The sequence below is a fragment of the Mytilus californianus genome, unplaced genomic scaffold (genome assembly GCF_021869535.1).
Source record: "Mytilus californianus isolate M0D057914Y unplaced genomic scaffold, xbMytCali1.0.p SCAF_1, whole genome shotgun sequence".
Taxonomy (NCBI): Eukaryota; Metazoa; Mollusca; class Bivalvia; order Mytilida; family Mytilidae; genus Mytilus; species Mytilus californianus.
In genome coordinates, this window is record NW_026262581.1 from 64,954,964 (window position 1) to 64,980,500 (window position 25,537).

General features: G+C 30.1%; 1 protein-coding gene across 6 annotated transcripts in view; it reads left to right on the forward strand.

The window, feature by feature from the left end:
- Positions 1-20,092, forward strand: part of LOC127705971 (rho GTPase-activating protein 45-like) — a 75,166-nt gene extending 55,074 nt beyond the window's left edge. For 2 of the 6 annotated variants that reach the window (XM_052210356.1, XM_052210364.1), the window contains 5 exons: positions 9-126; positions 2,186-2,216; positions 3,538-3,604; positions 6,785-6,857; positions 14,115-20,092. In XM_052210356.1, coding sequence (XP_052066316.1) covers positions 9-126; positions 2,186-2,216; positions 3,538-3,604; positions 6,785-6,857; positions 14,115-15,727 — 1,902 coding nt within the window. In that variant the 3' untranslated portion in view covers positions 15,728-20,092. Of the gene's footprint in view, positions 1-8; positions 127-2,185; positions 2,217-3,537; positions 3,605-6,784; positions 6,858-8,360; positions 8,457-9,575; positions 9,627-10,981; positions 11,012-14,114 lie in introns of all 6 variants that reach the window. The other 4 variants (XM_052210371.1, XM_052210378.1, XM_052210386.1 and 1 more) reach the window with 4 other exon arrangements.
- Positions 20,093-25,537: the final 5,445 nt, after the last annotated feature.

Below are 25,537 nucleotides of genomic sequence, written 5' to 3' on the forward strand. Positions count from 1 at the left end.
TGTTACAGTTAATTTTTGGACCAGAAACTGAGTATGAGTTGATACCAGGTGAAACACCAATAGAACCAATAACAGAAAAGTCACAACCAAAACCTGACACTAGTACTAAAATAGTCATTACAAAAGGTAGGTTAGTCTTAAATCACAACCAAAACCTGACTCTAGTACAAAAATAGTCATTACAAAAGGTAGGTTAGTCTTAAATCACAACCAAAACCTGACACTAGTACTAAAATAGTCATTACAAAAGGTAGGTTAGTCTTTAATCACAACCAAAACCTGACACTAGTACAAAAATAGTCATTACAAAAGGTAAGTAAGTCTTAAATCACAACCAGAACCTGACACTAATACAAAAATAGTCATTACAAAAGGTAAGTTTGTCTTAAATCACAACCAGAACCTGACACTAGTACAAAAATAGTCATTACAAAAGGTAAGTTAGTCTTAAATCACAACCAGAACCTGACACAAGTACAAAAATAGTCATAACAAAAGGTAGGGTAGTCTTAAATCACAACCAAAACCAGACACTATTACAAAAAAAGTCATTACAAAAGGTAAGTTAGTCTTAAATCGCAACCAAAACCTGACACTAGTACAAAAATAGTCATTACAAAAGTTTGGGTAGTCTTAAATCACAACCAAAATCTGACACTTGTACAAAAATAGTCATTACAAAAGGTAGGGTAGTCTTAAATCACAACCAAAACCTGACACTAGTACAAAAATAGTCATTACAAAAGGTAGATTAGTCTTAAATCACAACCAAAACCTGACACTTGTACAAAAATAGTCATTACAAAAGTTAGGTTAGTCTTGAATCACAACCAAAACCTGACCCTAGTACAAAAATGGTCATTACAAAAGGTAGGGTAGTCTTAAATCACAACCAAAACCAGACACTATTACAAAAGGTAGGGTAGTCTTAAATCACAACCAAAACCTGATACTAGTACAAAAATAGTCATTACAAAAGGTAGGTTAGTCTTAAATCACAACCAAAACCTGACTCTAGTTCAAAAATAGTCATTACAAAAGGTATGCTGGTCTTTAAAATGGAAAGCAAAACATCACTCCATTACAAAAATAGTCATTACAAAAGGTAGGGTAGTCTTAAATCACAACCAAAACCTGACACTAGTACAAAAATAGTCATTACAAAAGGTAGGTAAGTCTAAAATCACAACCAAAACCTGACTCTAGTTCAAAAATAGTCATTACAAAAAGTATGCTAGTCTTTAAAATGGAAATCAAAACATCACTCCATTACAAAAATAGTCATTACAAAAGGTAGGGTAGTCTTAAATCACAACCAAAACCTGACACTAGTACAAAAATAGTCATTACAAAAGGTAGGTTAGTCTTAAATCACAACCAAAACCTGACTCTAGTTCAAAAATAGTCATTACAAAAGGTATGCTAGTCTTTAAAATGGAAAGCAAAACATCACTCTATTACAAAAATAGTCATTACAAAAGGTAGGGTAGTCTTAAATCACAACCAGAACCTGACACAAGTACAAAAATAGTCATTACAAAAGTTATGGTAGTCTCTCAAGTAGACTGAAATAAAGGTTACATCATGGTGTGAATGAGGCAAAGTACTAATAGTCCACTGCCTTGAAATGGGGGAAAAATAATTAAATTGTGGAAAGAAACTCCAGTTGATTTAATGCAATAATAGACAAACAAATGGATGAAAACAAATATTATGTTATTACTTGCATGCTACAAACATATAGAAATAAACATCAAATATACATGATGTAAACCTGAATTACAGAACTAAAGCAATGCAAAAGTTTGCACTATGCAGTAATTATTGGATGCCTTTGAGGATTATACATTTATGAGGAACATTGAAAGCCAAAAGGAGGAAAAGCCTGATATTTATATTTTAAATCAAGTGAAATATTATTTTTACTAGTATGCAATGCATACGAAAAAAATATTGATTTTTTACAGTGAACCAAACTTTTTTCATCATTTTGGGAGATAAGATGAAAAGGGGTGCGTTTTATACACAAATGCATACTATACACGACTGAATATGACATTTTGATGATAATTTTTTTTATCAAAGTGTCAAGATTAGTGAATTTCTATCAGCTTTCTTTTAAACATTAAAGCTTTCATTAATATAAAGAAATGACTTAGAATAAATGACTATTGTGTATTTATAGATGATGTAAAAGCAGCATCCAGTCCTAATATGTAAGTAAATATATGTAATCATTGTACCTTTATTGGAGGCTTCCAATATCAAAATACTAACATTTCTGCTTTATATGCTGTTTGGAAATCGCAGGCTTCACGACTTTTACTTGAAAGATTCACACATTTTGTTGGGAAAAGAAAATCAGAGACATATTAAATTTAAAAGTTAATGCCTAGTTCACACGTACATTTAATTCGAATTGAATTCGAATCGAATGCAAATCGAATTCGCTAATAGTGTTCACACACTCTTCCTTTTTAACTCGAATTGATTCGAATTGGCTAATTCGCATTAACCAAATCGCATTAGAAATCCGTTTTTGTTGATACGAATTAAAAGTTAATGTCAGTCGGACAATAAAGCAAATTTGACGCGTATTGCAATTCGAATTGGAATTAACGTTTGGACGTAAAACAATTCGAATGCGAATTTAACTAATTCAAATCAGTTAATGCGAATCGAATTCGAATTACGTGTGAACGCAGCATAAGTAGTATGAAATTTCTGTATCATTAAAAATAGAAATTATTCACAAAATTTGAAAAGTTGCATTTTCTCAAAGGCAGATTTGAATCAATACATATAAGATAAAAGTACATTCACAACTTACATTTTATTATTAAAGTATCAAATTGAAATAGTAACAGTATTTGTTCCCAATTTATATCTATAAAGTGTACTGTAGATTAATTTATTATCATGTGTAGTAGTTTTGTTGTATTGAGAACAAATTCCACTTTTGTGGATACTTAATTTCATGGTTGTCTCAAATTCTGCATTCAAGTCTATAGGAAACTTGTATTTTGTTGAGCATTAATATTCATGGTTTACTTATACTTAGAAAGTACCACAAAAAAATAAGAAGCCCACAAATATTAAAACACCTTATCGCTATATGTCCACTATTACTGGACATCACACTCGTTAAAAAATAATAAATTTCTGACTCCACAAAAGAAAAGTGATTGTTGTATGACATCAATAGTTCAATTGTATGGAATTTCTTGGGTCAAGTGACACAGATTTCCAAATAGTAATAAGATCTATGAATCCACAGTATTAGTAATCCTGCATTTAGGACAGAATTAGATGTTAATTTTATGAAACATTAACCTGTATGTAATGACTTCAGCAATAAGATCTAGTTTTTCATCCATTAAAAGACTGTATCTATAATAGCCCACCATCTCAGAACTGTATGAGGTTAGTAGAACTTTTAAATGTTCAGGTAACTCTTGTTACAGGTTTTTAAAAACCTATACATTTATGATTGCTGTCAAATAGGAAAATTAAAAAAATATCCATTATTTTTTTCAGCTTATCTGCAGAGAAAACAGTAGATCAGTTAGTACAGGGAGACAATGATAATTCTGTGCAATCAAAGGTCAGTATATAGTTCAAGGTCAAATGAAGATGAAACCAACTGCTTTCTTTACTCAATCATTGGTTGGATCATTGAAACAAGAAACGGCCAGCATAGATAATTGTGCATCTTTTAATGTTTTACATTATAGATCTTCCTTATTCATTTTAAGCTCCTGAAAATATTTTTATCTGTCCTTTTCTGATATAAATGGCTTCTATGTCTACTTAGAAGATAAATGTAACACTTGAAATTGAAACTGAGCACAGTTGATGGTTTCAAGATCACTTCAATTGTTTCATTTTCTTTTATCTAAAGATCTAAGATATTAGAACATATCTTTCAAAATTTTAGTTCCAGGTTTTTATTTCAAACAGGGCAGGTTTTCCTATTTTTCCAGGGAAAAATTTAAATTCACTGAATTTGGCATTTTTTTGTGTTTGGCTAACAAAAGCTGTATATTTTATATTATTACTTTTATATCTAATAGATGTCATTTTGTGTAATTATGTAAGTTTAAACGCTGAAGGAATTAAAAACTTTAGTAAGGGCTACCAACAATCTGTTAGCTAAGCTAAGTTTTTATTTTGAGGATGCACGCAAAATTATTTTGATGTTAAATAAGCAACAATCAATCAGAAATGATTAGTAAAGATGGTATTTAGTTTCTTTTTGATACAGTTGACATACTTATTACTCAATATTTGTTTTTTCTTAATCTAAATATTCCAGAGTTGGAAGGAGGGCCTCATGATATTTATTATGAAAGGGAATAACAAATTATACTGCTTTTGTTGCTTTTCGTTAATCCCCTTCTTTCCTGATTTTTTTCACTCATGAGTTTTAGTTATTTCTTTGCTTATAACTATCAATTACCTACTGTCATGTGACTTGTCATTTTAAATGCTCTCAAAATAAACAAATAAATAAAAAAAACAGCTGATACTGGGTGTTTAAGAATATTGAGAAGTCACATTATATGTGAAATAGCAGGGTATTGATAATGGTATTGTCTTATAAAAAACATTGTATTCACTGTTTGCAAGTTTTTGGATAGTAGCTTATTGAATGAGTTTTGTTGTTATTATTAATAAGCTGTTATTACTTAATTCTTTCATCCTTTTTTTTTTACAAGAGATATTTCATATTTAAGCATTTTACAAAGAAAAATTAAACTGGACACAATTTTGTTTAACAAAATAAATGTTAGTGAATTCTGTAAATTTTGTTTATATCATAGTATTTTTACTGATAAGAAAAATGAATCTCAGAATCTGGTATTTAATTAATACTTGTATTTTTATGCCTCACCTTAGGGCATTATGTTTTTATACGACCGCAAAAAAATTGCGTTCGTATAATGCTATCACGTCGTCATTGTCGTCCGAAGACATTTGGTTTCGGGACAATAACTTTAAGTATATGGATCTCTATGAAATTTAATCAAAAGGTTCAATACCACAAAAGGAAGGTTGGGATTTTTATTTTTTTTTTGGGTGGGTTGGGTTGGAGGGGGGGGGGGGGTGATGGTCCCAACTGTTTAGGACCTAGGGGCCAAAAAATGGGCCCAAAACAAGCATTTTTCTAGTTTCAGGACAACAACTTGTGTATAAGTATTTTGATTGCTCTGAAATTGTACCACAAGGTTCAATACCACAAGTAGAAGGTTGAGATTCATTTTGGGGGTAATTGCCCAAACCATTCAGGAATTAGGAGCCAAAAAAAAGCAATTTTCTAGTTTTCAGACAATAACTTGTGTTTAAGTGTATGGATGTCTCTTAAATTGTACCACATTTTACGGAAAGAAAATTTCTTCAAACATTATTTTTTTTTAGGGGGGGGGGGGGGGGGGGGTAACAAAAAAAAAATTTTTTTTTCCTCCAGATTTAAGAAATTATCAATCTAAAAAAAAAAAGGGGGTCACAATTCATTTTGCTAATTCTTTGTTTATAGTCTGAAAACATATTTACTAAGTATTGCACAACAGCACAGTGTATTGCACAACAGCAAGAAATCTTCAATTGATTATAAATTCAAATCATATAACCAATTTCAAGTTCTTTGACTACATTTATTCTGTGTCAGAAACCTATAACGTGTCAAACATTTAATTACAAACCAAATTCAGACCTGTATCAAGCTTGAATATTGTGTCCATTTTTGCCCCAACTGTTCAGGGTTTGACCTCTGCGGTCGTATCCAGCAGGGCTCGGTGAAGCAGTTTATTCAGTCTGTGTGTCCGTTCGTTCGTCTGTCCGTCCGTCTGTCCCGCTTCAGGTTAAAGTTTTTGGTCAAGGTAGTTTTTGCTGAAGTTGAAGTCCAATCAACTTGAAACTTAATACACATGTTCCCTATGATATGGTCTTTCTAATTTTAATGCCAAATGAGAGTTTTGACCCCAATTTCATGGTCCACTGAACATAGAAAATGATAGTGCGAGTGGGGCATCCGTGTACTATGGACACATTCTTGTTATTTTATTTTTTACTATATAAACTAAAAAAGCATTATCAATCATTTGGTTTCATCAATAAAAATTTACTAGAATAAAAATAGATACAGGCAATGATAAGTTGGACTTTCCTTGAGAATAAAAACTAAGTATTTATATTTTATATTTTGGATACTGATACTGAAATTGCGCTTTTATTGTGTGAAAATTATAAAGAATTTTGATAATCAAAAGTTGTTAGCTTTGTTATATACTTGCTACAATTGTAGATAACTCTTGTAAATTGAAGGTAATTTTAGTAAAAAAATAAAAAGTACTAGTGTTTTTGTTTTATTTTGCCCTAACAAGAAAATGTCTTTTCTAGTTTTAGTGTATTATCCCGTTAACTGACTGTATGGAAAATAAATGTCAGGACACAATGTTGTGTTTTATTATTAACCAGAAAAATACAATAATTATATATATATTGATGTTATAATGACTATGCATATGATTGAAAAAGAAGGATCTTGGAATTATTTTTTGTTTAATTTATTTTATTATTTAAAGTGATGAAAAAATTACAGTATAAACTATTAACCTGCTGGTTGATTTGTGTTAATTACTACTACATTTTACTGAAAGTTTATACAGTACCTGTTTGTACTAAAAAGTACTAATATATGTTTTAATTGATTTTAGTAGTCAGTAATGGGAAACATATGTTGTATGAAATGAAGTCTTTTACCGATAAGTATATATGATTTCAGACATCTGATGCAGATTTTGTATTACCTGGGAGCGCTCATTGTAATAAAAAAGAAATTGTGCCTTTATCAGATGGTAATATCATGTGTTGTGTAATAAATCTTGTCTTGTAATAGGCTAGTCTTTTTCTCTGCCACAACTAACAGTCTTGTAGCACAAGTTACACTTTTGACTTTTGATATAGAAAGTAATTTATAAGACACATAATGCACTTTCAATTTATGCATTTTTAATAATTCTGTAGTTCGGCATTAAAATAGTAATAGGGTGCCAGATGACTAAATAGTGCATTCCAGACCTACAAAAATTAGATTGACATTTAATGAATCTACTGAGTTTTGACGAATCTGCTTCCTTTAAAACTGAACATTTTAATAGGATTTTGTTTTGAAAACCTGTTATTCTTTAATTAGTATAAACACATTAAATCTTTGTTTTAGAAGACGAGAAACTAATGATGTTTTTTAAGTCATGCAGAAAGTTTAAACACAATTTTAATCTTCTACTGCCAACTTTTGGCATGTTATTTGGCCTTAGATTAAGAAAAGAGAGGTCTTACATGCTACAACACACTAATCTAGTGGATCATAGTGAGAGAACAGATTTTAATTAGATTGTATTTGATCTAGGTACTGTTAAAAAAATAACATTAGGGTTAAGGAAGATGAAAGTCAGAGGACACTTTCATCTCACCTTGCTTAAAATTGTAATAAACTATTTCCGTATATTGATTTATTTAGGCTAATTATCAGAAACAACTAACACTTATCAAGTTTTATTTGAAAATCCTTTTATAGAGCACATACCTATGCATGCATAATCTAAATATTTGTTGTATGTAATTGTTATTGTATACTGTGCACATTGTATCTTGAGTGTTTTTTTATGCATTAATTATTTATGGTGTGTGGAGTCTTAATTAATATGCACATAACTAGTATCCTTGTTTTGCATGTTACTACTAAAAGGAATATGCTACATATTGGATGTTAATTAAGCTTGATAAAACATTCAATTTATTTAGAGAGAGTATCTGATTATTAGGGTTATTAAAACAAAACAAAATGATAATAATTACTAGGGTGGATTAGGTTCACTGGTTTCATCAACCAATTTTAATAATTTCATTCTTTATGTAGCATTTTCTTGTTTTACAATTTGTGTTATATATTGTAAACTTGTGTGTATTACACCTCATTTATATAGAATATATGAACTATTGCTGTCTCCTTGTTTCTCTTTGTATGTGGTTTTTCAACATAATGTATTGCAACATTTCCATTTTATACTACCAGTGTAATAGTTACTGTTATTTGAATGAAATAATATTAAATACTGTTTAACAATTTCTTAAAATATAAGATGCTTTTATGCATGATTATCTTAATAATTATCTAAACTTTCTGGATATGATCAGATTTTTCAAATTTATATTCATATCAAACACTTCCCATTTGGTCATGTGGATATTTACAAAAAAATCAATATATTGAGAAGTTTTTGAATTTGAACAAATGTTATTTAAAAAAAAATCTGGTCATGCTATGTAGTTCTGATTGCTTTTTACTACTGACACAGGGGAAGAGAATGGTGATATAGATTCTGATGAGGATCTGCCTGATACAATGTTACCTGATGACTCACAGCATGCGTTACATTCCAATGCATTTAAAGGTATGCATCCATCTGGTGTGTTATGATTAATTCCTCTTTTTTTTCTTGTATACTATTTATTCATTATATTGTGGAGTAACAAATTCTTGGATTTTGTAAGTGTAGGTGAATCACAAATTTAAGGGTTCAATGAAGTACAAATTTGATATTGGCTTGTATGCAACATCCAAAACAAAGAAATCAAGTATCCATAAAAATGCAGTTGTTCCTCTGTCAGAGAAAATTGGTATCCTGCAAAATAAATGAATTCACAGTATCGGTACTCTTATTTTGTTAATTTATGTAATAAACTATATTGGTAGAAATGACAATAGCTACATGTAGCATGGAGTGTATTTTCTTTATCTTATTAACAAAAAAGATTTTGATTACTAAAATAAGTTAAAAAAAAAAATTTATACATCTATTTTGAAAAATAGATTTTCTGCCTCAGTTTTTGTATTTGTTGTCATGTCATTAATGGGTTGGAGGTTATGTTCTTGCTATATTTCAAAATTGTTCCTATTGGTTAAATTCCATGAAGACATCTGTCATTTGACAGAATAGTTCTTATTAGTCTTTTTAGTCCCAAAAATCATTTGTTGTTGGACCTCCTGATGGGACCTGCTTTGAGTACTTCCGCACTTAACAGTAAAAGGGAATCAATAAAAATATGTCCAGCTGGCCACAAAATGTTTTGAAACCCCTGGTTCATATAAGAGGAGCTTTCATAGAAAGTATAAAGTCTGTACTACATCCATAATTGTCATGAATTAGAAAAAAATTAAAATGATTTAGTTGTGAATATAATAAATAGTCTATAGAAAGATTAATGTGATATGTATGCAATGACTTTTAAACAAATATTGTTATAAGTACAGTGTAGTTTTGTTTTTTATGTTAATCAGATTAAGAGATGTAATGCACTTGTGTGACAAATTGCCATGGTTGCATTTGTTTTAATATAATTACTCAGTTTGATATTTTTTCATTTGCTTCTTGTTTCAATCATATAAATGACTAAAATTATTCCATTACATTTTTTTGAACGAAAAATACACAAAAGGTCTGATTTTTTTTAAAACTTGTATGAATGAAAATTAGACAGCAAATGAATTAATTATGACTAACTTTCGACAGGATCTGATCCAGATATTGTTTACACCATTGTGGCTGATGTGTGATTAACAGGTAGAGAAACTATCACAACTAATTAAAGTGGCTACTTTATCATTACATTTTCTGATTATCAATGATACTGCAAACTGCAAATTCAGAAATGTTTGCAAAAATATATTTATTATTGCAAAAAATTTTGACGGGATAGATTTTGCAAAAATAAAAAAAAACCTATTCTAACTTTTGATGCATACTTTGTATGCAACATTTCCTAAAATTCATTAATTGCAACAGTTGAAGTTGCATTTTTGTCAATTGTTGAACATTCCAAACATTCCCAATAATAAATTCACACAGAAATCTCAGAATTTACAGTATTCAGTCTTGGTAGGAAAAAAAATCAGTGGAATTATGAAAATCATCCATCATATCATCGTGATAAAGTAGCCACTTGGTCACTGCACTCTATCTGCAGATGGCAGATTATAATACAAAACATAATTCCCCTAAACCTATATATTTACTTTGGGTAAATCGTAACTTTGGTTAACCTAGATATTAACTTTAGGTACACCTATATATTAACTTTGGGTAAACCTATATGTTAACTTTTGGTAAGCTGTACCTTTTGGTAAACCTAGATACTAACTTTGGGTAGACCATAACTTTGGGTAGACCTATATAATCTCTGGATAACTTGTATATTAACTGGATAAACCTATATATTAACCTTTGGGTAAACCTTTATATTAACCTTTGGGTCATTACTTACCAGAAAGTAAACTTTCTCTTTCCTCTGTTGCTGTATTCATATATTACATTCACAGTTTGCATGAATATTTCACGACCTGTTATATTGCATTGTGAAAATCTTTTCTTTTTCCTTGAATACAATGAAGTTATGAGCAGAATATTTGAATTCTATGCAGTTCTTATCTCATTTTGAAAAATTACCAGGGGAGAAAGGTTTCAAGGGCAAGACAAATATTTGTGAATATTTTTTTAATAGAATTGCATGTATGTTGAGACAGTTTTCACATAGACATTATTGCATATGTTATTAATTTGTCAAGAAGATGAACATCAAACTTTTTCATAATGTGTAGAAAAATTACAACTCCAATTTTTAGTTGAATTTTGTTTTTTGTTTGTTGCACATATCTGGTTGCAGTAATATTTATTTGTGCATTGTATGTGCTTTCCTCCTGTTTTGTTTGCACATTGATAATTGACATTTGTGGTTTTGAATTAATAATAACCAGTATTGTGTATACATGTAGATTATGTTACTAATGTTTGTGGTTTTTTGTTGTTGTTTTGAACTGTTTTGGTTTTAGCATAATGCTTTTACATGTAGTTAAAACTTGATTTTGCTGTTTGATAGTCTAGCATTATATTACTGACATGGCATCTTGTCTTCTTTACAGTTCAACTAGAGTATTATGGGTACTTATAGTGTAAGTTTCAACCTTCCCTCCATATACACCCTCACTATAGTTCCTTTCATGTTAGCCCAGTTCAGTATATTTTAAAATTGTATCATTTTCTGTTTTATTTTGCTAAGAAAACATTTAAAACAAATGTTTTTTTTAAATTTAGTTTTAAGCAAATACAACTTCACTTTGGACCTATAGATTTTTTGGGGAAACATTTCAAATACATGTACTGGCATGAAAAGGAACTACTGGTACTTGTTTGTAGCACAGCTTTTGTATTGGATTACAGTGAAATGAATGAAAGCTGATGATATGTGAAAACCCTGTATTCTCACTGGTTTGGAGTTATAAGTGTTATTGAACAATAGTTTGCATACAAAATACTGTATTTAGCTTTTTTTTTTAAATCTGCATATAAAATGGCAAACTAACTTTGAAAAAAATAGTTTTCTGTGTTGGGTACCAGTTTTGTTTAGATGTCATGGGTCACCAAAATGATGTTCTAGTAATTTTTACCAATATTCAAAGTGTGAATCCATGAATATAATTGCTTCCACAGAGAAGTACCAGCTTATATTGTTTGTAAACTAGACATTCCAGTATATTGGGTTTTAGATATCATCTGATTTGTATTTCTAATGGTTATATAGTTAGGGTTGGGTATGAAAATAAGGACATGTTTAAATACACAGTCACTGAATCTTTAAAATACAACCAGATATTTCATATTATTCAAAGATCAGTATTTGAAAGGAGCAACATCAATTTAGCTTAGAAGCATGTCTTGATCATAGATATTTAACAAAGTCTAGATCTGATATGCTCTTTTGAATCCACATTAATGACTAATAGATTGACCGCACTTTTCAGACTGATTTATATGCACATAAATTTTTCATAATATTGTTAAAGATTGAGTGACTGAATAATTCTGGTTATATAACTGACAGTAAGTTATACTTACAGGTAAGCTGCCCTGGTGATGGGAAAGGTAAACTAATGCATGGTGTGTTTATTGTTGTTACCTGGTCAGTTGTTGGTTAAACATTCATAAAACATTCAATATCAGTATAGCATATGACATTGCCAATCTTATTATAATACCTTACTATTAACATGTTTTAATTTCAGAAAATGTTCTGAATTATGAACTGTATTACATGTAACAACATTAGCAGTACCCAATTTACTTCACCAGACGTTTAAATTGTTGTATTTCGACAACAATTGTCTCTTCAGTGATGCTCAAGACCTAAATATTGAATAAAAAAACAACTTATACAAACGTTGAAGAGCTGATCAAACGAAAAGGACCTAAAGTTTAGATAAATATGGAAAGGAATCAGAGCTTATGCTAGCCATTAATTTTGATTTGCCAATGTAGAACAAACCTATTTTATTAACAGTGACAGTACACATCAAACTAGTCTGTCATAGTAAAAAAATTGTTTGTTTTCATTAGTAACCCGAAAGTTTATTTAACATGCTGACATGAATACTTATCTTACAAATTAGATGTAAAATACTGCAGTCTTTCATTATCCTTTATAAAAAGGCAATTTATTTTAGAACTTTTTACACATTTAATATTACATAGGACAAATACTTATATATGTATCACCTAACACATATACCGGTACTTCACTTTAAAATTTGTGCTTAAACAATGCTTTTTCACTGGAATGGGTTTAACTGCACTTGAATATATAGCGCGTAATCTAGGACCAAATAACTGGTGGTTGATGATATATATACCAAGGTAAATGAATACATGTTTTAAAAGTAATTGTTAAAAGATTTTGAGGAACCATTCCATCTCCCTGATATGGCCATATCATTGGCATATAATGCAACACAACGAAAAATGTGCAATGTCTTGTTTGATAAGCCATGTCAGGTGCAGCTCAAACAATTTTCTCTGATAGTTAGATCCTTGACTTACATTAAGTTCTATTTCATGGACTCTTGCCCATCTTGAGAAGTTATGACCTTTAGAATATTAAGACACATTTAAAAAAAAACGGTATAAGTAAATGTGATATAATTCCATGCAGTAGTGAGAAATAATTGAGTTAAAATTGAAGAGATTGCGACACATTTTGTTTGATAGCAATCTCAGTATAATCCTTCAACTACATATATGGATCTTGTCTACTACCTTAGTTGATCTGAATGTCTCTAGATGATATCTGGGCTGGTATGGTAGATGACGTGTAATAATCTATAATATTCTGTTTAGTGAATGTTACCAACAGCTGTTTTAATATTTATTTCAGATAATTGTTGTATATATATATATGAACCTCAACATACAATTAAATTTTATTTTATTATGATTTATTGATACCTGTCATAGTTTAAAGAAAATTACAAATGAAGAACTTATTTTGTTTATAGTAATTTTGTTTGTCACTTTGGTAGGGTGATGTGTCTTCTCAATAGCAAAAACTAGTAAACATAATGACTGAGGAAAGATTTACTCTATGCTATATTGTCAATCATAGTTCATACAGTATTTTCTAGAAATATGGTTTATGTTGTTGGAGATAATTGTTTGAATAACTGAAATTTGACATTGAAACAATTTTAATACAAAAAATTACAGAAACCAATATTAACAGAAATTGTTGTTTACCTTGACAACTATTATTTTAAATATCTTTACATTTAAAGTAATAAATTTAAAAGCTTGTACAGTCACAGGTTTTCCTAATGTTGTTGTAACTATGGTCATCTTGCATGCTTTGATCTTATTCTTTATTTATTTCTTCAAACCCAAAGATTTTCACCTTAACCTTTTTTCTTAACTCAGTGATATACACTCTGCAAGTTAACCTGTTAATTTTGTTGTGAACCGAGCTTTTGATTCTAATATTGAGTAGAGTGTTATATGTGTTGTCATATGCTTCTATAACAAGCATCTTAAATGGGTTAATCTTACAGTCTATGCAAAACATCATCACTTGCATTTTTCATCTATTCTTGTTTTGCATTTAAATTAGAAATTTTTATTGTACTTTCTTTCTGCTTTTATGCATTATAATTAAAAAAACAATAGTAGACATTATCATAAAGAAGAGATTGTTATAAGAAAATTAAATATATTTTTTTCGCTTATTTTCAGGAGAAAGTAGTATGGTATTGAACAGCGATCATGGAAATCATTTTGTTAGACCGCCTGAACTTATTAAACGTTCCCCACCTCAAGTACTCAAGATACAGCCTGCCACCATACAAGCTTTAACACTAGAAAAGAAGAAAATAAATCTTCCCACAATTACAGTTATAGAAAGTAGTCCTATCAGAGAGTACCCACCACAACACAACTTTGCTGCCACACTTGCCCAAACAACAACACAATCCAACCCAACTCATGCTTTGTCAGAAAGCCATCCATTGTCAATGGCTTCTCATGATTCTACCACAGAAACCCCTACAATCCAGGCATTGATAAAAGCTACTAAAGCTACATTCTCCATAGAGAATTTTAAATCTCAATCCACTGCACAAACCGATACAGATGCATTAGCTGTGGAAAAGCAGGTTATTTTACCACAGGTTGAAGTTGTAAAAACTGATGATGAAGACTCAAATAACAATGCTCCCACAAAGCCAAAACCTTCAGATTTACCTCCCTTGAACACATTGACAATCACTTGTCCTTCATCACCACTGCTTCAACGGCATGCTTTAATGCAAGCTCAGAAAGAGGCTGGGAATTCATCACCTCCTGTACTTCGTCGAAATACATCCGCTAAACGATCTCCACCTTTATTTAGGACTTCACTGACTGACATTGGGAATAAGTCCAGAGAGGCAGATGGCCATATGGGTAGTTTATCTCCTAAATTGTCACGGAGATTCTCAGGTCAGGGTAGTTCTTTGTCTGGGTCATGGACAAGATCTTCTTCCTCACTAGATAGTAAAGAAGGGAGTATTTCTCCTCTTCTTTCTATTCATGCGAATATATCTGATAAAATGGATGAAACTGCAAGCACTAAAATGGAAATAGATGAAAAGAATACTTTGGATTTAGATATGACAGTAAGGTCAGGAATGTTTGATACCATGAATGTGAAAAAAACTGATATGAAAAAAAATGTGACCTTTTCATTAGATCTAGATACACAGTCATTATCATCTGATATTTCAAGTAAAGATGGTGATGAAAGTCATATGGATATGTCAGTACAGTCTGCTGTACCAACCGTCAAAACAAAGCCTACTCAAAATAAAACAGACCAATCAAAGCCTGTAGTGAAAGAACGTAAAAAGAAAGGGCCATTAGGAATAGTGATGGGCAAAGCTGCAATAGCTGCGAGGGCGGTCAGTAGTGGTGCTCAGCGATCAATAAGCTCTTCCTCTTCATCGTCTAGTCCTAAACAACCTGTTACATCTACTAAACCTGATCTAAAACCTGAACGTAAACATTCTCATAGTCAGTGTGTGATGGGAACAAGTGCAGCACATAGCAGTCGGACAGGGCATATTTCTTGTGCCACTTGTGGGAGGAGGAGAGCCGCTTCACAGAGTAATGTAGCTTCAGAACCACCTACAAAACAGCAGGCGAAGGGTAAACAAGCACCGGTTAGAAAAATATCGACTGAATCATATCCACGTAAAACTACAGATACAACTTCTTCATCTAAATATGCTAGTACTCGTGAGTCATCTGATAAAAGTGGGCAGAAGCCAAGTAAGAAGTCTAAGACAGAAAGAAGACCTTTCTTTGTTTAAGTCCTTTTATTTTGTTTTGTTTGTCAGGCAATTCTTTACTTTTTCTTTCATATAAATGACTCATAAACCTTAAAAGTAAGGTTGGTAGCAATTTAAAATATGCAATAACTGGTTGATTTTCAATGGATTATGTTTTAGGTGGTTAATTATGTTTTAAAGGACCAAATTATGTTGCAATTTTCATTTAATGTGTTGTAAGAACAATGGATGTTTTGGTTTCTTGTGAAAGAACCATATAATAGACTACAAGTTCTTTTTATTTTAACCAAAGCTTCATGATTTGACACAAAGTTGTTTGGTCATTTAATGCATTTAAAACCTTGTTGGTGCATATTTATGTTTGTTTGTTTGTTTTCCCCGCCCTTGACATTTGTGCAATATATATGTTAATTTCCAGCAATAAAATCATTGTTGTTATTTACAGAAAGTGTACATAGTTATTATAAAATATTTATTATAAGGATGTATCATAAATGTATATAGTAGGTTTAGTAAATTAGAGGATAAGATCAAATTACAAGGTTTGATATGTATTTATATTGTAGAAACGATAAAATCAGTATTTATATATTTGACTCCAAATCTGTCATATTGCAAAATGAGGATGTGTCTTTTAAATTTCCCCACTATATAATGTATTGGAATTTAAATTTAACTTTTTATGAAAGTTGGCCCATAACAAAGACGAGAAACCATGACGATTTCATAAAGACTGTAAAATTTAAAATCACATGTCAATTTGACTCCTCAATTTAAACCACATTAACAAAGGTATTCTAAGATATATATTTAATTACTAAACTTAAGGAGTGAATTAAGGGCTTTTGCTTTTACAGAATTCTAATACTCTTTAAAAAAAGGCCTGAAAAGCTTTTGTAATATTTCATAAATGTTAAAAACACTGGATGTCAGAATTTGTTTCTACATTGTTACTAAAATTGTGGTAGTTGTATTAGAAACTGGTTACCTAAGTGTAAAGGAAAGCATATTCTATAAGTTTTCAAGACTGGGAACCGGTATTATCATCTCAAGTCATTATGTTCTTTACATTAGAAGATTCATTGACTATCTATATCATGCTAATTGACCAAGTATATAAACAGTGTGATTTTTAATATGTCATTTTTGTAGCATATTGAGTTGTTAGGATTTAAATGATATCACTATGGAAACATGTAAGAAAACCTAAATTTTCAATCAGAAAAAAGGGGGGAACCATGATGTTACAAATTGAAATACTTCCATACGATTTTATTTTGTATAGCTTTTAGTACATTGTAATCCCTAGTAATGGTCCTGGATATTGATCATTTGTCATTTTTATTTAAAAAGGAAGAATCATTAGAAAAAAAGCAAAGACAGTATATCTAAAAATGCAAAGAAACATTGCTCGAAATTGTTCTTTTACGAAAGCACAGAAAGGCATCACTTTTTATATAAATAAATCAACTATCTGGTGTAGTGTAGATCAGAACATTCTTTGAAGATTATTCATTCTGGTATATATAGTTCAAAAGAACAATGCTCAGTGCTGTTTGCAATTCTAAAAACACTCTTTCATTCAACATCTTAGACTATTATACAGTGATGAAGGGAGCATTTATTTACGTTTTGTTTTTCCAATTTTTTTATTGAAATATTTTTGTATGTAGAGATCTGTCGCATGATGTGTAATATTTTCCTTTATTTTATGGTATTTATATATATCTGTGATATTGCACATGATTTCACATATTGAGGTTTTTTAATGTAATTTTTTTCTGACTTGTGTCATAAATAGCAGATATGCATAATCATATCCTGCAAAAAAAAAACTCTGAATTACAGAAGAAACAAATATTGTATCACAAAGCTTCATACTTGCTAATTTTTTATACCTTTCAAATGAGATAACCATAAATCTAGTTAAAGTAAGAATTCCTTTCTGAGCTTTAGAGTATTTTCTTCATCTTTAATTCCAATCCAATTTCCTATGGGTTTTTCACATAGCCTCTTTTTCCTCAAATCAGTGAAGATTTCATGACCTATTTATTCCAACTACCCTAATTTTGAAAATTAAAGTTCGATTTTCGGCCCATCTCCATTCACTCTGGTGTTTTCTGTTTGATTTTAAATTGCAGATATTCAATATTTATAAATTATTTTGAAGATATTGCTTTCCTTATGTTTGCTCTGTGGTCTCATTAATCTTTTTATTAGCTGGTGAATCAGTTAAGGTGACTGTAGTGACAGTTTTACAACCTTAACATCAGAGCTCAATTTAAATTCCTGTATAAATATAGAAATAAGGAGATGTGGTATGATTGCCAATGAGACAACTATCCACCAAAGTTGAAAATTTGAAATGAAGTGGATGTAAGTAATTATAGGCAACTATACGGCCTTCAACAATAAGAAAACCCCATATCATGTAGTCATCTATAAAAGGCCTGGACATGAAAAATATGAAACAGTTCAATTGAGAAAATCAATGGCCTAATTTATAAAAAACAATTATAACAGATATGAACCAACAACAACCACTGAACTACAGGCTCCTGATCACTGAACTACAGGCTCCTGATGTTTGTTATGAGACTCTTTATACTGGGTCCTTTTGGATTAGAGTTATTATCTAATTAATATGCATGTGTACACCAAATTGTTAATAATTTATGTAATGTCCCTATTTTACCAAATTCACTGTCACCTAATGACTGTGACCCATGAAGTGAAATATACTTTGAACAAAGGAGCTTTGTTTATTTATATATATTGTTTAAACATTTAATTTTGCAAATCGACCAAATTTTTAAGAACCTTTAAATTTAGGACCAATCTGGTCCCGAACTGTACCTGCTCTATTGTAAAAAATTGTGATCTTTAATGATTTTTTTTTGTATGCAGCTCAGGGTGTGAGCTAAGGTTGTATAATTGAGTGGTGGAATGGTTCAGATAAATGTCTTAATTTCATTGGTAAACAGAAATGAACCTCATCATAATATAACTGCCGTTTGATTACTGGTAAAATCTGATGCCTTATGTGCTAATAATGAATATACCTTATTAGATTTATGAATAGAATTCTGTATAATATATGATTGTGATAGCTTTAAGTGACAATACGTAGATTTTATTTATATATCTAGTCACTCTTTCTCAGGTTATATGTATTTCTCTGTTCTTGTAGATCTGTCAAGTCTTCTGTTTCCAGTGACATATTACTATGTCTTGTTTTAAGATCTGATATATTTAATGAATTCCTTAGTTTGTAATGAATTTTGTTTTGTTCTAAAAGATAGTTAAGTATTTATATATTTGTTCAAATTTCACAACTTTATATGATCAGTTTTCTTAATTTTTAGAAATTCTATGATACCACCACTAACATAATTATAGATAGAAATTTGTTGAAAATTTAGTTAAGTATTTGCAAGTAGTTCTATATTTCTAATATTGATTAGTATTTCTGATATTTGCATTGATTGCAATAAATGTATTTTTCATACTTCAAGATAATGGTTTCAAAATGGCTGTAAATATTCTGTTTTTAATCAAAAGTAGCAATATTTACAGAACTAACTGATCATGTGTTATTTAAAAGTTAATGAATTTTTTTTCTTATAGTTTACAAAAAAAAAGCCATTTTAATTGCTTTGCTTGCATCATATAACAAAATATTTTTTTCAGTGAGATAAAAAGTTAAATAACAACAGTGAGGTTTTGTAACTTCAAAACTCAGTCAATAATATATCCTGACACGAATCAGTCATTCAAATATCACCAAGTAAGTTTAAAGTTTTATTTCCTGTAAAAGATGGTTCCAATTTTTTTAATGAAAACTGATAGTAAAAATTTTTAGATTTCACTTAAAGACAATCATCTTCTATACTGTTTAGTGACTAAAATATGTGGAATTCTTATGTCATCAGTAGTATTAGATAATGTGCCATAAATTATACCGTAGAATATTTATAGGATTACTTACTAGTAATGGCCATATTATTTCGTAATGGATGACAGATTTAAAACAATTATATATGGACAATTCATAAAACTTCTGAAATAAATTAAGTCATAAATTATTAGATTTTAGTAGAAAATCCGAAAATATTATACTGTTAAAACATAGTTCCCCAGGTTGTATTATTGCTTTGCTTTAAAGGTTGTCTGGGAATTAATAGGTTGTATTAACAGTTCAGAAAACTAGTAGGTTGACCATTGTATCCCTTCTATGTTTAATGTGATGTGTATGTTATTTCTCAGAATGTCATAATATATGTAGTTTTATATACTCAAACAATTTACAACTATAACAATGTTTAGATAACTGTATGTCAGAATTTATTTTGAATTTACAGTCCAAATAAATAAGTATAAATCATATTTTTGTTTTTGTCATTTGTGCAACGAAAGTCCAGACTTCAAGGATACTTTTCCCTTGGTAACATTAACAAACCAAATACCTATATATCTTGCCCCCCATTTTCATGTAAGTTTACCTAAATTTTATGATGGTTCATTTTGCAACCTTGTTAAATTTTCATCAGAACGTAACCTGTTCATACACAAAAAGTCATGGTAAGTATAAAAATATCGAGATTTGGTATGATTGCAAATGAGACAACTGTTCACCAGAGACAAAAGGACAAGGATGTCACAAACTACAAGTCACCTTACAGCCTTCAACAATGAGAAAAACCCATACTGTTTAGTAGCTATAAAATGACCAAATGTGAACCAATATTCAAGAGTAACTAACAGCTTGATTTATACTGAAACAATAAATGAAAAACAAATATGGAAGAATGCAACCAACAATAACCACTGAATAATAAGCTACTAACTTTGAACAGACACATAGAGATCCAGTTTTGTAAAACTTCATATTTTCTGTTTACATAGTATTTAAACAGTTACTTTTTGAAATACTGGATCATTATTTTCTATCCTCATCTTTCACTGTTGAACATTTGAAAAGTTTCTTTTTAGTAGTTTTACTTTTTCAACTCCTCAAAGATGATTCATTATATCTTAATGAAACTTATTTCTTGTTTGATCCTGATATTCATGTGTGTAGTATGTACATGCATCTGAGAAAACATCAAATATACCAGTAACACTAGAAAAATGTCCAAATTCATATTATCAACATCTTGGGATTCCATGTATTCCAGTCAATAGCATACTAAAACCTCAGTGCAGAATGTACAAGTCCAGTATTGCTGACAGATCTAGTCTAGTTATTTTTGTAGGTTATATTTATTACATTAATTATTTATGAGTGATTTTTTATAAATGATATGAAATTCTTCAGTTTTTCATGTCAATATAATTTCAAAAAGAAGACCAAATCTTAAATAAAAAGAAACAATTAAATAACTGTCTTAGGTGTACAATTTATTGTACAAAATTAGTTAAAGCATCATTACAATTACGCCAAATACATTGTAAATTTTATGGAACTTTACACTTGAATCCAATACAAAAAAAATATGCTGTAGTTATCTAAATTGTACTATACATTATAATAAAACATACATTTAAAAATGTCTACAACACATTCTGACTAAACATCTGGTAAAACTGAAATTTTAGCAACCAAAAGTTTGCTTGTTGAATTTGAATACAGTATAATATTTATTTGATGAAGACAGTTTTAAAATTTCAAATGATAAGTTAATTTTGAAATGTATGCTGTTAAACAGACAAATTTTTAAATGATTTAAAGAATAGAGTGTAAAATACATACTTATCATTTCCCCCTATTTTGAACTTAGTTCAGGATTTATGTAAAATATATCATGCATGTTTAACACACTACAGTTCTGAGTATTAATCAGACCTCTGATTAAAGGCTAATATACCAATGGGACCATCTAATATAAAGAAATGATACTATTATATAATCAGCTACTGTATATTCATAAAAAGAAAATATATTTTTCATGAACTGAAAACTTTCAATTACCATAAATATGAAATTTTATTATGTATAAAAAATAATTTTCTAACAAAAAATTTTGCCAGAGATTTATAAAACTATGATTTATTTAGTTGTATATATAAATAATAGTATAACTATTAAGACTTCTTAACAATTGTGTAGCTAAATACTGTAAAAATACTGAAAAAACTTTGGACTTATGGGTGATCTCTTCATTAAAGAACTGACTTCATTGAATGAGGAAAATTTCTGTCAAATCCAATATTGTTACAGTACAAAATGTCTTTACATGATACATTGTATAATAAAACATTCTCAAAAAATTACAAAAACTACACAGACCATCATGAAAGATCATGAAAGGACAATATGAAAATTACCTATGAATTTTGCATACATTTCTTAAAATACATGTACATAAACACACAATTACAAATTTAACATTGTGTGTTGCTACAAAACATTATTCTACAATAACTTTACTGAGCTTAATTAACTAATAATATATTGTTCAGAATAGGGACTAGAAAAATATTATAAGTTATATGGTTTGCTACTGACCCCCTACGGAGCCATAGAGGGTTAGTAAAATCCATAGGGGATGAGGCCGAAGGCCGAATATCCTATGGAATTTATTCACCCTCTATGGTCCGTAGGGGGTCAGTAGTGAACCATATAACGAATTTATCGCATGCGGGACTTTTTCTGCTGCGTTTTGTAGAAAAATAAACAATGAAACACAACAACATCAATAGATGACTTCACCATTAACAGAGACGTGACGTCAGTAACCCCCTACGGATCCATAGGAGGTCCACATGACGACATTAAACCAATCACAACGTGATAATTTACCCGCGGTGCGATAATAGTAATTTGTGAGGTAGCAATAGATCATCTTTGTTGCAAAGACAGGAAACACCAACAAAAAAAGACATCTATATAAAAGTGGCAAGACTATGTTCAAAACATCAATATTCAAAGATATAAGCTTATCAAACCCTACTCTAAATTTGTTAATCAAAACAACTAAGATGCTGGCCAGTAATTTTGTTCATCCTGTAAGTATGTTTATTTAACGTTATGTTAACAATAGGAACAGATTTATTGGACGAACGATTGCTGAGCTCACTGTCAGCATAACATCACAAGCATTAGCATATATGAACCTGTTGATAGTAAAGAACTGACATGTTTTCATGTACATCCATACATTAAAAATGTACTATAGTATGGAGAAATTTCACATCAAAGGACTAATAAACAAGTTCACCAAAAATTAAACGTTGCTTAATGTCATTACTATATACGTTTTAGGCATCTGAAGAAAGGCTTTCCAGAAAATGTGAACCTTAGGCAAGCCTTGATGACAAATTTTAACTGTCACTTCTTTATATTTTTAACTAAAATGGGCTGATTGTAGGAACATTTTGGTTGTTTTAAATTTTTTAATAAACAGCTGCGCCATTAGCGCATGATACGCCCGTCGTCTTGTGTGTGAATTTTTATGCAATAAGCATAAATAGTTTCTGACATACGGCGTGACATGCGAAAACCCCCTTTTTTTTTTACAAAAAACTCAATATCTTTAAAATAAAATTTTGAATCAAAACCAAAAAGTATACAGATCTTTAGATTAATATAACTAAGAAGTGTGTAAAATTTTAAGCAATAATCATAAATCGTTTTTGAGATACGGCACGACATCTGAAAAACCCCTCCCCCTTTTTTTACAAAATACTCAATAACTCAAAAATAAAATTTTGAATCATCACCAAAAAGTATACAGATCTTAAGGTTAATATAACAAAGAAGTGTGTAAAGTTTTAAGCAATAATCATGAACTGTTTTTGAGATACAGCGCGACATGTGAAAAACCCCTCCCCCTTTTTTAACAAAATACTCAATATCTCTAAAATAAAATTTTGAATCATCACCAAAAAGTATACAGATCTTAAGATTAATATAACTAAGAAGTGTGTAAAGTTTTAAGCAATAATCATAAATCGTTTTTGAGATACAACGCGACATGTGAAAAAAAACACACACCTGTTTTAGTTACTAAGTCCCGTAACTCAAAAAGTTTTAATCTTATTTTCACCAAAAAGTATACAGATCGTTTGACCATCATAAGAAACAACTATATTAAGTTTCATGAAATTTGGATAAGTCATTCTCAAGTTACATTGCGACATGTTTACGCCGGACAGACAGACGGACAGACAGACGGACGGACGCCGGACATTTGTATACCATAATACGTCCCGTCAAAAAATTGACGGGCGTATAAAAAGCGCAAGTGTCGCTCAAAATATTTTTTGCCAGCAAATAGATTAACACAAAATACCCTCACTTAAATGTCTTTATGGGCAACAATTTTGTTCAATATTAATTGTAATAAAATCAATATTTTGCATATTTTAAACCATTTTACTGATTAACGTAATTGCCTGGCTGTACAACTCAAAATAACATTGTTTTTTTAAAAAGTACATTTGTACATACATTTAACATTTAATTCTTAAAATCTGAGACAGTTTGAAATATATTTAATTTCAGGGCAAATGTGGCCCCAAACCGTACCTTGTCTTTAATGATATACATTTATTGTAAACAATGATAGGGATTATTATTTCTAGTAATTTATGAGTATAGTTGAGTTTTGCCATGGGTTCTTTTAATTAAAGGAAAAATCTATCAAAACATTATTGCATATAAATAGATGCCCTATAAAAGCTGTACAAATCAATATAAATACAAAAAATATTGCACAAAATGTGAGTAAATACTGTCACAACACTATCCCTACAAACCTTTCTATATCTATTCACAACAGAAAGTATGAAAAAATAAGGGTACTTACTTGGGTTATACAAGTTTTTAAACTATCTTTATTTACAAATGGTGCAAGACTATCATGGGTGGTGAAGTTCCTTTAAAAACACCTGTAGAAGCATTTCTATTTTTAAATCTGATATATAGACTGTAGCATGTACAGATACTGATGTTCTTGTTGTAAGATTAATTGGTCTTTGTTAAAAACTAGAGGCTCTAAAGAACCTGTGTTGCTCACGTAGGTCTATGTGCATATTCAACAAAGGACACTCTCCAACATTGTAGACGAGAATAGAACTCATGACAAAAATCTGTTTTGTTATCATGTGTTGCTGATCATTTAATCTGTTTAGTTTCTCTATCTTCTTTAGTTTTTTTCTCAAATCACAAAAGAGGGTAAAAAAAAAATCCTCATTTAAGGGTAATCACTCGTATAAAGAGTGACAGTCTACTAACTATATCGGCAAAATTTGACTTGTTAGTAGATCTTGCCTTGCTGATCATTTTTGTGATTTTAAGTGTCTATTTATCTATTATAATTTTTATCATATAAGGCAATACGCAAAAAAAATGGTAAAATCTTCATTAAACGGCAAAAAATCCATACTGTCTTAATTTTAGATCTTATCTATTACAATTTTTAAGATATAAGGCAAAAATGCAAAAAATTGGTAAAAATCGTCATCAAAGGGCAAAAGCTCTAATGAGGAGTCGACTGACGATTTCGACCATGCAGACTTATTTGTAAAACTTGTCTTGCTGATAATTTTTGCAGTTTAAAGTTTCGCTCTATCTTTTATAGTTTTCTAGATAATAGGCAAAGATGAATAAAATGGTAAAATTTGTCATTTAAGGACAACAACTATAAGAAGTCGTCTGACAGTTTTGACACATAGGAACAATTGGTAGAGCTCAACATTCTGAACATTTTGTCTGTCATTGGTATTCACTAAATGGCACACTTTAAAGTGATGACGTCCTTATGTGGCTAATTAAACTTCTTGAATCAATGTGATAAAAAATAATAAGATGTGCACAACTTCAACTTT